This window comes from Thamnophis elegans, chromosome 4, assembly GCF_009769535.1.
Source record: "Thamnophis elegans isolate rThaEle1 chromosome 4, rThaEle1.pri, whole genome shotgun sequence".
NCBI lineage: Eukaryota > Metazoa > Chordata > Lepidosauria > Squamata > Colubridae > Thamnophis > Thamnophis elegans.
In genome coordinates this window covers 50,280,580-50,293,800 of record NC_045544.1, presented here as the reverse complement: position 1 = coordinate 50,293,800, position 13,221 = coordinate 50,280,580, and the positions used below count along the sequence as shown (strand labels likewise).

The 13,221-nt window shown below is 42.9% G+C and overlaps 1 protein-coding gene and 1 long non-coding RNA gene across 3 annotated transcripts in view; both read right to left on the bottom strand.

Annotated features, from left to right (window-relative positions):
• Positions 1-705: 705 nt before the first annotated feature.
• LOC116507152 lies at positions 706-9,188 on the bottom strand. The gene is made up of 4 exons (XR_004255162.1): positions 9,047-9,188; positions 6,709-6,787; positions 5,708-5,922; positions 706-802 (listed from the first exon to the last, which is right to left on the bottom strand). It is a non-coding gene; the product is annotated as an uncharacterized LOC116507152 (long non-coding RNA).
• A 461-nt stretch (positions 9,189-9,649) lies between these two features.
• The window catches only part of LOC116507150 (utrophin-like), a 43,990-nt gene continuing 40,418 nt past the window's right edge, over positions 9,650-13,221 (bottom strand). For both annotated transcript variants that reach the window (XM_032215102.1, XM_032215103.1), the window contains 2 exons: positions 12,438-12,612; positions 9,650-9,777 (listed from right to left, as the gene is read on the bottom strand). In XM_032215102.1, coding sequence (XP_032070993.1) covers positions 12,508-12,612 — 105 coding nt within the window. In that variant the 3' untranslated portion in view covers positions 9,650-9,777; positions 12,438-12,507. The remainder of the gene's footprint in view (positions 9,778-12,437; positions 12,613-13,221) is intronic.

Here is a 13,221-nt window from a genome sequence, read left to right as displayed (position 1 = left end):
TCTTCAACAACATACCCATCTAATACATCTTTTTAAAAACTTACATCTCCAACTTCAGTTTGTTAGTCTTTATAAAACCGATGAAATCCAAAGATGTGAATATAAGTAGCCAATGTCAAGCAACACCCTAAGCAAGATCCTTTGCTATATTCTAATATAGGGAACTTTAAGACTTGTGGATTTCGATACAAAGAATTTCCCAGCCAGCATATATGGATGCAGCATTCTGGGAAGTAAAGTCCCACAAGACTTAAAGTTGCCAAACGTGGAGACTCCTGCTATAGATCTTCATTCTCATTTCTTCCTTTTGCCTATCAGGATTTAAACCGTCCTTGGTGCTTTCTGAGCTTGTTTTTTTTTTTCTTGCAGACGTTTCATTGGCACTGATGTTACCTAGTTTGGCTAATGAACATCTGCAAGACAACAAGCAAGCTCACGACGAGCACCAATCACCGTCAGATCAATCCTGAGCTACAAATATTCTCCTTTATTGGTATCAGGATTAACCCTGCCTTCACTCTCTATATATTAGATTACCCCCAGTGCCACCTGGTTCATTACATTCTGTATCATGTTTTGTCAATAAATAATGGAATCATGATGTATTTATTTATTTCATTTTTTAGCCTGCCATTTCTCTCCTGTTCTCTATTTTCTTCTACTGACAAAAAGCACATACACTTCTCTCTGTGATGCTGCCCTTAAGTCAGAACCTGATGTTTTGTTTTTCAGATTTTGAGCCAAGGGTATACAAACTGAATCCCAACTGGGGATGTCGATGTTCTAAATCAACTTCTGTTATCTGTAACCTAATGGGATAAGATGTGCTACTAGTGATTAGAGTTTAATAAAAACAAAGTTATTCAAACCAATGCTTCAAATATTAACAAAGAAGTGTATCTTAATTTTTTGTGGTTCGAGCAGGAAGGACGCGAGAGCCAGGTTAAGAAACAGCAACAGGTTTATTCAACAGAAGAACGAAGTGACAGCGATTCAAACTCGGCAATCCCGCGCGCCAATGGTATTTTACTCTAAACAGCATAACTATTTTATCAACCAACTCGGGTGCCGAGGACTGGGCAGCAATCGCTGACGCAGTACCTCGGCCAATCGGAAGGGATGGCGGCTAGCAACAGCCTCTGCTGCGTCCTATGCCAACTCAGTTGCTGGCCCTTTTGCGTCCTAGCCAATCAGTTGCTGGCCCTTTTGCAAGGTTCTAATAGAAAGTATTAATAATATTTAACACCCCTTCCCCCCAGATCGGCGCCATGCTCCCGGGTGGATCATGGTAGTTCGTTTAGGTAGGCGGGGCGTGCGCCGGATCCGCCCAGATCTCTCAGTTCGCTACAGTCGTGGAGGGGTAGGACCTGCTCGGGGTAGCTCCTCCCCGAAGGGAGTGTAGCTCGAGTGACGCCATCTTGGAACGGCCCAGAATGCGGGACTCACCTGACAAAGGTAGGCGGGGGGGTGGGTGTCCTTAAACTGTAGCGTAGGAAATGGAGGAGTGTCAATGGGGGGAGGAGAGCTAGCTGGCGAATCCTCAGCGGCGGTTTGAGACCGACGATGTGGCGCTACCCGACAGGGGGCGCCGGGTAGGCCGGGCCTGATTTGGAGGAAGGCCCAACTCCGGGATGGTGGCTTGAGAAAACTCCATGGAATTGTCACAGTTTTGTAGGGCTTGGTAGGCCAGGCCTGGATGTGCGAAGCCTGTGACTGTAATTCTTGTTTGTTGAGGCAGGCGTTTGTCTGGACCGTACTCTTAGGATCGCCAGATCCGTAGGGAGACGCCTCCTCAATTGATCCAAGGGCGCGCCACTCGGATCATTGGCCAGTCCGACCCTGAAGAACAGGGGCCGTCAAAGCGTTTATTACGGCTGGCAACCCATTAGGATCCCCTGTGAATGACCGGGCCCCGATACTAAGTCCCCAGCTTAACGGAACGGGGAAGGGAGGACCCCCCCAGGTTGCACGGCTGATCCCCCGACTAGTACCGGATGGAGTCTATCCAGGGGGGGTCCGCAGGCGACGGCCCTATCAAGAGCTCCGCGGGGCTTTTGTTGGTCGTTGGGCAGGGTGGTGGAGTGTTGGCTTAGCAGGTAAGCCGCCAGTCCCTTGACTGCCAGTCGCCCCAGGTCCATACGGCCCAGAGCCTCCTTAGCTGTAGCGGACCGCCAGCTCTGCCCGGCCGTTTGCAAGCCGGGTGGTACGGGGCTGTGGGCGCGTGCCGGATCCCTGCTCGGCCAGAAATGTCCTGGAATGTGGTGGCTGTAAACTGCGGCCCGTTGTCAGAGACCAATTATGTCCGGCAACCCGTGGGTTTGCGAACAAACTGCGGAGGGCCCTGACCGTACTCTCGGCTGTGGTGGAGGCTCATTAGCACCAGTTCCACCCACCGAGAGTAGGCATCCCACCACGATCAAGAAATTCTGGCCGTGGAAGGGGCCGGCAAAATCTCCGTGGGGCGGGACCACGGGCCTCCGGAGCCTCCCACTCGCGAGCAGGCCCGACTGGGGTGTGGGCCTAGAGAGTTGGACAAGTGGAGCAGCGGCCTACATAGGCCACTATCTCTGTGTCCAGCAGTCGGCCACCAGACATAGCTGCGGGCTAATGCCTTCATCCGCGCTATGCCTGGGTGGTCCCTGTGGAGCAGAGGCAGGACTTTGGGCCTAAGTGCAGCAGGGATCACGACCCGATCCCCCCAAATGAGACACCCCCCGTGAAGGGAGAGCTCAGCTTGTCGAGCTTTAAAAGGCCGGAAGGCCTCTGCGACCCTGTCCGTGGGCCATCCTCGCAAAACCCAGGAGCAAACATGGGCGAGAACTGGATCGGCCTTAGTGTAGGCCGCGACATCCGTAGCCGAGATGGGTAGGCCGGAAGACGCTATGGACAGAACTGAGAGGGCGGGCACGGGGGCGGGGTCAGTCTCCGGCAGGGGGCAGCGGCTGAGGGCATCAGCGTGCCCTAGCTGCTTGCCCGGACGGTATTGCAGCGTATAGGAATACGCTGCAAGGAACTCCGTCCAACGTGTCATGCGGGGGGAGGGAATGGGGGGGGTCGGCTTGTCGCCTGCCAAAAGCCCAAGGAGAGGCTTATGGTCAGTGACAAGGGTAAAATGCCGACCGTAGAGGTAGTCATGGAACCTCTTAATCCCGGACACTGCAGCCAGAGCCTCCTTGTCGATCTGGCTGTAGTTGCGCTCCGCCGAGGAGAGTGTCCGGAAGTAAAAGCCACAGGGGCCTCCGAGCCATTTGGGAGGACATGGCTCAGGACCGCCCCTAGACCATAAGGGGAGGCGTCACATGCTAACGTCAGTGGCATCCTGTCATTGTATTGAATCAGGACAGCCGCTGACGTCAGCATCTCTTTGACAGCCGCAAACGCATGCGCTTCGCAGCTCTCCCAGCGCCAAGCCGCAGATCGGTCGAGCAACCGATGCAGCGGCTCGACTAGTGACGCCTTATGAGGTATAAATGGCGCGTAAAAATTGAGAAGCCCTAGGAACGCCTGCAGTCCGCCTTGGAGGTGGGTGCAGGGGCATTCCTAATGGCAGCGACCTTGGATGGTGTAGGGTGGATGCCTTGGGCATCAATTAAGAAGCCCAAGAATTCCACCCTAGGAACAGCAAATGAGCATTTGCTGCGTTTAAGTTTAATCACATTATAATCTGCATTCAAAGCTCTGCAATATAATCTGCATTCAAAAGATAGTCAGATCATGATGACCATGATCTGATGTGTTGCAATTACAATTCCCAGGCAATAAGATCATGATGTTTGGGAATTTAGAATTATATCCTAACCCACACCCGGAGTCCACCAATTTAAGGAAGCTGAAATAGGGGTTAATTACCTGTTAGATTTGCATAGTAAATTTAGAGATTTTGCTCTCGCAAAGTGAAATGAGTGGAAATGAAACTGTATAAAGTTCATACTGATTCATAAAGGCTGAAAACTTTCATAATGTCTGTGATCTCTTTTCTAGGATTCCAAGATACATTATTTATGTTTCTCTGCTCCAAGGAATTTTGTTCTCAATGTTAATCCCAGGTTTTAGACACTGTATATTCAGAGTGTTTTAATCAATAGGGATTTTATTAGAGCAGAAGCTTTAATAAAATCTCTGTGGATTAAAACTCTCTGATCCTCTCCCTACCAACTGGTTGGTGGGGGATCTTTCCAGCCTCAATTGTCAAGTACCTATCCTGCCATCCCTTCCCCCCTCTCCTCCCCCCCCCCAATCACAACTGATGAAGTTTCTTGGATGAGAAATGAAAAGTTTTGTTACTTCAAGGAAAAAACAATCCAGTTACCTTTGGAGAAAGTACTTATGACTTGGATGACTGAAAATCTCCACAGACATACACTAGTAGCTACCTCCCTCTCTCCCTCTCTCTCCCTCTCTCTCTCTCTCTCTCTCTCTCCCTCCCTCTCTCTGTGAGGGAGGGAGGCAGGGAGGAAGGGAGATACATACATATTCACACATGCACATTTTTTTCCATGACAAATTGCTGGCAAGGAAATATCTATTTTTGACCCTGGGCTATTAAACCAAATAAACTCATCTCCATTTTAAGGCCATGAAGTATTAAATCAAATACTTCATCTAAAAAAGGGCAGCTGAAAAGTTCTGAGATTTTCTTATTAAATTGCATTAAATATATTTTCATGAGCAGTTAATTTGTCCATTGCTGTCCATGATACATTATGCCCAGATCTATCCTCAAGTTATTTGTTACTAATTACATCCATATGTTGCTAATATCAGTAGCAAAGAAAATGTCAGCATAGGTTTCTGTAACCATTTCCAGGTTAACTTCTGTTGGCAAATTGTAAATGCCAGTGTAAAATATTTTCATTTCTCCTGAAATTCAATGACTAAACAAACAAACAAATGAAATACATACATAAAAGTAAACTTGTTATAGCAACAATATCTATGTTCAATATACCTGGCAGTCAGTTTAAACATTGAGCTAACTTTAAAAATAGTCAGACCCTGAAACAATTCCATTGTATTATATTGTGCTGCTACTGGGTACTGGGGGGAGGGGAGGAGGAATCAGAAATAGGTGTTCTAAAATACATTATAGGTTTCCTGGGCTTCTTATGAAAACTAATAGTAAATGTGCACATTCCTGATCAAGCAAAGCTGAGTGCACCTCCTTCAGTGAGCAAATTTATGCTCAGCCTGACTCTGTGAAGCATGGCCCATTTTCCTCTATCATTGCTCCACAGAAGTTTCCTTGAGGCAGAAAAAAAGACAGCACATCTGTATCTTAACAGAGTATGGATGATGTGCAATCAGAGAAACTGCACACAAAATATTCTTCTGCTGCTAAGGAGTGGATTTAAGTCCCAGGAGCAACAACAGGAAAAGTCCACTGAATTCCTTGCCACTTGCTCTAAAATAGTTCCTGGGCAAGAAGGATTCAAGCAAGGAAAAGAAAGCAACGATTTGCAGAATTGGGCAACATTCAAAAAAAGGCATTCAGTCTTTCTGACTAGTCATTGATACCCATAAAATCTTGACAACACCAAAAATAAGCAGAAGAATGCTCTAATCCTAATTCTTCTTTGGATTTATTTTCAATAATTGTGAAATACCATGACAGAATTTTACTGAACAAGAAAAAAAAAACCAGGGAAAGGGATTAACAAAGAATATTCTGAAGCTTTCCAAAAAAAATACAGTTCAGAGCATCACATACTTTCATGCGTGCAATCGTCCGATTGATTTCTTCAATATTTCCAACAGTAACTATATTGGATTTTAGCATTTGGTCGATCAATGCCAACCAGTCAGCCAATTCTGTCGTAGTTTGATCCAAATCGGCAGGTGTCGAGATTTCCAAAGGATGCTGAGTTTGTGCCACGTTTTCTGAGGCAGAAGACACGAGCACCGTTGTTTGGAGAACAGGGAAACCTAAACAACCAACATGATTGATCAACTCATACTTATTATCTAGAATTTATTCACATTGGAAAAGCAAAACACCACAATATCGCTTGTAGTTCATATTAGTGCTCTTGTATCTCTGTACTATACTAACAGTTTAAAACTGTCAGAATTTTACTGTTAGAGATAGAATTCTGAAAATAACTTCTTTCCATATGTCTACAGAGCAACCAATTCATCATTTAATCTAACCTCTAGATACATAATGGTACTAGAAAGATTGCTGCTTTCATTTTTTTGCAAAATCTCAAATCTTTGACAGCTTAGCGAGGTGACAGAAATTTACTCTCTTGATTACCACACTCAAAACAGTTCTGAAACATTCAAACACTAAGCCAGCAGAAAGCTGTCAACGAGGGTAAACTCAGAACCTGCTGCTAATCTTAATTTACTATTTAGGGGGGAGGGGGGAATCAATTGAAAATGTTCATTTCACAGTCAAAGAAATGCCATTGATTTTCATAAGCAACATTTACTTCCTGATCCTTTAAATCATACAAATAGAAAAAGACATAAGTGCTAATTTTCAAAAAGTGCAACAACAAACTAGTTTCTCTTATTAAGCGAATACATTACAAGTGCATTTTTCAAAATACATTTTATGCTCCTTTAAAGTAAAAGTATCCTTTTTCTTCAAGATCAAAATAAACAGATCTACCACATCTGCTTCTTTATCCACTTTAAGTTTTACTAAGATGACAAAAATATGCCTAAATGTTTCTCCATAGAGATCATTTTCTGCTCAAGACTTACCAGAGGACTTCGGCACAAGATGCTGCTGATGAATATATCCCTCCAGTTCTCTCAATCTGGTGGGTGCTTCTTTGAACACCTAATGTTGTGTGAGGAGAAAATAATTTTATATTCAAAGATCATGGGTATCATTGTACAATATTAGACAACTACAGAAAATAGTGGGCAAGACAATTTATATTTCACTAAACAGCCTACAGAAGATCAAGTGGTTTGCAATTGGTCCTGAAAAGGGTTGGGAGATCGTTGGAAACTTTATGGGTCCCTTCATCAATCATTGATACTATTTCTTCTGCATGACTTAATTAACTTCATGGAGTTCATTAGGTTTAAAGGGAAAGTCCCAAAACAAATATTCTTCCTGAAATTTTGATGTATTAGATTTATATAACACCTTTCTCCAGGGGCACAAAGGCATTTATATGATATTTTCCCTTCATGTTATCCCCAAAATAATAACCATAATAATAATTACTCAGAACAGGTTGCATCCCATGACAATACCTTTAACATCATCAAACAGCAACATCTACTTATCCCAGATCTCTGGGAAGGACTTGATCGCTGGATATACAATGCCAAATACAGACTAAACATCTGGTTGATTGTATGACCAACCAAGATACAATTGCTGGTATCTTGCACAATGAGACAAATCACAAATCATTATCTGAGCTTCTACAGCTGTGAGCAGACTAGAACCTTGATTTCCTCAGTCCTCCACCAACACCATAAATACTGTATCCTAGATCATATCTGCTTCAATCTTCCTTTCCCTCTAAGCTTGTTACATCATATTTCACCACATGATAAAGTATTCTTCTAAGATATACCACATTTCCCCAAAAATAAGACTTATTTTCTTTTGACCCCAAAATAAGCACTTGGAATTATTTTTGCAGAGTTCTTATTATTTTGGGGGTGGAAGAGGGGGCAAGCGTGGTCACCTCACGGCTGCTGCTGTTTTGCAATATTTTTGGGGAGGGCTTATTTTCAGGGGAGGGTTTTTTTTAGCACATGTGCTCAAAAGCCCAAATTGGGCTTATTATCCGGGGAGGTCTTATTTTCATGGAAACAGGGTATTTTTGGACACTGATCATTTGTTTCATTACATGAGCCTAAGAACTTTTACATTACATCTACCTCCACTAGACCGATAAGATCGCATAGATTAGGCCTCCTCCGAATTCCATCAGCCAGCCAGTGTAGACTGGCAACTACCCGGAGGAGAGCCTTCTCGGTGGCTGCTCCGACCCTCTGGAACGAACTCCCCGTGGAGATTCGGACCCTCACCTCCCTCCAGACCTTCCGCGCCACCCTTAAAATCTGGCTGTCCCGGCTGGCCTGGGGTTAAGACCCTAACCCACACTCGAATTGTATGACTGTTGAGTTTTTTAAATGATGTAGTGTCTTTATGTTGTAAATTGTTTGTCTTTCCCCTCCCCTTTTGAACTGTGAGCCGCCCTGAGTCCCCCCAGGGAAAAGGGCGGCATACAAATAAAGTGACTAAAATGACTAAAATGACATTACTCAACAGTGTGATGAAATCAATGCTCCAACAAGAACAGCTCCCAAAATGAAAAAGCAGGCAGAAAAGCCATATAATATAATCCTGCTCTTTTCTAGAGCACCAGTGTCAAACTCGATCGCATCACATGACATATCGTGACATATCACAATGGTTTTGTCTTTGCGGAGCATGACCTGCATGTGACATCAGTTTGACAGGCCTGACCTAGAGTCATTAACACATTGGGCAATGTTAAATTGAATTAAATAAATATATTGCAATATTACTTCAAAATGCATGTGAGAGTTCTGTGTCTGACTGCTCGCACTAATAAAAAGATACTCCATAAGAAGCAGAGCTGCCTATCAGATGATGACTACTTCAGAGCTTTTTTCTATGCCTGTTGGATTTTCATTTTTCCTGCAGGGGAACTAGGGAAATATTCAGTCTTATAGCAATGCCAAGTTTTGTGGGTGTAGCTTTGAACAGTTGCTAAAGGAAAGAAAAGAAGGCTTTGGGAACTGAAATTTCAGCTGAACTTCAAAGGACAGTTGGAGAAAATTAATATAAAAACTGAACACTGTAGAATATACAATAATAGAATAGAGTAAATTATTTTCAAGATAGCTCCATCTGAACATATTACAATTGTGCTGTACACAAATCATGAACTATCATTTCTGTAAATTTAAAACAATGAAATTTACTAACGAATTTTAAGACTAACCTCTATCAAATAAGTTATCCAGTTCTGTCCCATAGTCAGGATATATTGCATGAATATAACTAAAGGAACAATATTTACTGCCACACAGATTAAAAGTATACCTTCTGTCCATTTAATATTCAGGGTCTTCAGCCTATTAGAAATATTATCTCTTCCTGAGGCCCAAGCTTGTATTTGAAAGTACCTCTGCTCTTTTCTATTTAGCCCCTTAAGTTTCTCTCCTTTATATCCATTTCTTTAATCAGACCCTAAATGAGTAAAGATAGTGACACTCCTTCATTAAAAACTGGTTATCTCTTATAATCAGGGCAGTAATATGCTTCAAATTCTAAGAGCACAAAAAATAAAATCACATTAAGTAGTGTTAAACGACAAAAATCCAATGAAGAATTTATTTGAAGCAAGTTCCAGGTTCTGTGGCTGCAAAAACATAAGCAACCAATATTTAAGCAACCAGTTTCATGAACAGATTACAAAATAAACCATAATTGTATTAATCATAACACATAACATTAATCTAAAACAGAGAAATATATAGTTTAGCAAGTGTATGGAAATCATGTTTATGTATGAAAGTTCTAAATGCTTTTGATCCAGTGGTCCCAACAGACATTTTGAATAGTCCTAAATGTTATCCAACAACAACAAAAAGGAACATGATACAATAAATAAAATGCTTAATATTTTAATGTTACTTGCCATTAATCTTGTAAATTCTCTTCATGACTGATTGCAGGTTTCTCATCCAGGAATTTTCTACATTTTCCACCCAGCACTAATTTCTTCTAGTTTCCTGGTGAAGTCTATTAATTGCTGATTTTTTCCTTTCAGTCTGAATCAAAAAACCCCAAGGTGGAATATAAACAAATCACTATAAATATTGAATAGATATAAAAGCAAATATTCCTTCTATAACTTACTATACGGCCTAGAAATGATACTGTACAATATTAAAAAGAAGATTGAAAGAACCATATGCCTTAATGATCCAAATTTCATAACATGATTCCATTTCTTATCCAGAAAGATGATTTCATACAAAAAAAAGTCCTCAATGTAGGCCTTAAGTCTTTAAATATTTTTTCTCTGTAATACTTTGTAGTCTTATGAAATATCAACTTAATTTCCTGATAGTAACATTCAATGAATTGACACGTGCTTTTTCATCCTGCCTTTTAATATTTTTATAAATAAGTCAATGTAGTGAGCATACCTAATATTTCTTCCTCCTTCTATTTTCCCCGCCAACAAAACCCTGTGAGGTAAATTAGTCTGAGAATGAGTGACTGGTCTGCAGTCATCCGGTTGCTTTCATGCCTAGAACTGTTTCCTGGTTTACTACCCTGTTGCCTTAACATTAGCTCTCAATTAGATTATATAAGTTTTGATATTACTGTATACAAATATGACAATGTATAGGGCAGCAATGGTGAACCTTTTTTGGCTCTCGTGCCATAAGCAGGAGGAGTGCAGAGGGGTGTGCGTGGGTGTGCTGCACCCATAACTGCAATGCACAAACCACCCCCAGCCGTGCATGGGCACATGACAGGAACTCCCCCATTTTTTGCATGCTTTTCTCACTCTCCCCCAGGGTCCAGAGGCTTTAAAGGAGCCTGGGGAGGGCGGAAAACAGCCTCCCCCGACCCACTCGGAGGCCCTCCAGAGGCTTCAGGAACTTTCTTAAAGCCTCCGGGGCAAAAATGACCCTACGCGCAAACCGTAAGTCACTTTCGGATTGTTTGTAGGGCCAATTTTAGCATTCCGGAGCATTCAGGAGTCCTCAGGAGGCTTCCCTGAAGGCTTTGGAGGACAAAAAACGACCCTACGAGCAAACCGGAAGTTACTTCTGGTTTGCTCGTGGGGGCGTTTTTAGTCCTCTGGAGCCTTCAGGAAAGCCTCCTGAGGGCTCCTGAAGCCTCCAGAGGGTCTCAGGGGGGGTCAGGGGAGGCTGCTTTCGCCCTCCCCAGGTTCCCATAAATCCTCTGTAGTCTGGGGAGAGCAAAAAAATCGCTTTAAAAAGGCTGAACTCAGCTTGCCAGCGCGCATATGCACTGGCCAGCTGACAGGGCAATGCCTCGCGTGCCCTGACAAATGGCTCCGCCATGCCACCTCTGGCACATACGCCATATGTTCGCCATCCCAGGTATAGGGGAAATGAACTTTATAGCAGGTATCATTTAAGTTTTGAGGAGGAAATAGTTTTGAACACCAATGCTTTCCAGCATACTTGCATTAACATTTTATATTAATGCAAAACCTGTTTTTAGTTGGATTTTGCTCATTTTCAATAGAAGACTTCTTCAAACTTATTAACCACCCTGCCTACTAAGAAGCACTCAGAAATTTCCAACAGTGATTGATAAAATGTAATTTCAGAATATTTTCTTCAGTTGAAACACCCGGAGTAAACCAAAAAAATCATGTAAGTTAATAATTAATTCAGGTTCCAAAGCAGGAAAAATATAAAACAAATGCATGTTATACATTATATAGAATATTAATATATCACAAGATGATATGATATATGATATGATACACTATGCCAGTGATGGCGAACCTATGACACGCGTGTCAGTGCTGACACGCGTAGCCATTTGGGGTGACACGCACAGGATTTCATGCGATTCATCCTCAGCTCCTGCACGGCCGCCGAGGATGAAAGAATCTGTGCTGGAGGAATGGGGGGGGGCGGGGACATGTGATCTCCCCCGCCCACACTCACTTACTGTATCGCCGCCGCCCCTTTCTGAGCGCAGGGGCTGCTGGTAAGGCGTGCGTGCCGTGCGCACACACGTCATCAGCGCGGCGAGGGAGGACCCACAGGAGAGGAGCGCGGGAACAGTGCGCGCCTCTCTCCAGTCAGGCCGGCACAGAGAGTCTACTCCTGGGACTGTCGGTTACGCCCTCGGGTCATTAGGAATATTCATAGCAGGGGCGGGCTGGAGCAGCATGTTGATGAGGACGTGGAGCTGGAAGCAGCCGACTCCACAGCCCTGATTCACGGCACCCCAAACAAGTTCAATAAGATCAAGGGCAACATACGAAATCAACTGATGAACAAAGAAGTTACTAAGCAGGTATGTTAATAATTTGTTTTTGGTTTATTAAATACAATTATATATTGCAATTATACATTTTTGTAGTTTAAACTATAAATTGCGCAAAATTATGTTTTTGTCGAAGTGACACACAACGCGAGTTATGCTCGATTTTTTGCCGATTTTGACACACCACGCCAAAAGGTTGCCCATCACTGCACTATGCTATGCTATATATTTGATTTAAATCACATTTGGAAACCACCCATCTGCTTCACAGAGTGATTCTATACTACAGTAACAGCTATAAAGCTGTTTTAGGGTACTGCCTTAGGAAACCTTTTGGGATAAAGATATGAAAGGTTTCTCTTGGTGAAAGTCCACAATGGCATCTACAAATTTTAAAGAAATTTATCTCCACTGTTATTAAGATAGGCTCAAATCCAATACTTACATCTGTTGCCTTTCCATGATTTCAGCATTGATGTTCTTCCAGCGTTTATACAGCCCAGCTAGTTTTTCTTTCAGGAACTTTCCATCTGTATTGGAGAGTTTCTGGTTATTTCCTCTCCTGTTCTATTCAGTGTTGAGAAAATGAGCTTATGGCTGCTGATTCCCTCTTCAAGTTCCTGTTGGAAATGCATATATAGATAGCGGTTTCAGTTTCAATCCATAATAGTTATATCAGATGTTACCTCTGCTGCAAGAAGATGGATTCATGACAACTGCTGTTCATGCATCTGGACTGGACCTCCTTTTTCGTGATCTATGTGGGGCTACTTTTTTTAAAAAAACCTGAGAAGTATTATCTACTACTAGTAAATACCATTAGTTTGGGCCTCATGTATCTCTTTCCACAAAGGGCTGTGGCAACTCGAGAACAGGCCTGACAGGCTGCTTCTAAGCCTTGCCCAACATGCTGTATCTCAGGTGTGTCAAACTCATGTCATCATATTGTCATGTGACATATTGTGACTTTTTTACCTTCGTTGAAACGGGGATGGGAGTGGCCAGCGTGTGACGCATCTGCTCTGCAGGCCACGAGTTTGACACTGCTGCTGTATCTTCTCTTCAATATTCTCAGCAACTACATTTGAGTTTCTAATATTGCAAAGACCTCCTCCTCTATCACAAATGTGCTCCTCATCTCATTCACACACAGACTTAACCTCCACAAAATAAAGGTTCTGTCCTAAGCTTCATTTGAGGAGATACAAATGTTTCTACTAGGAGCAAGA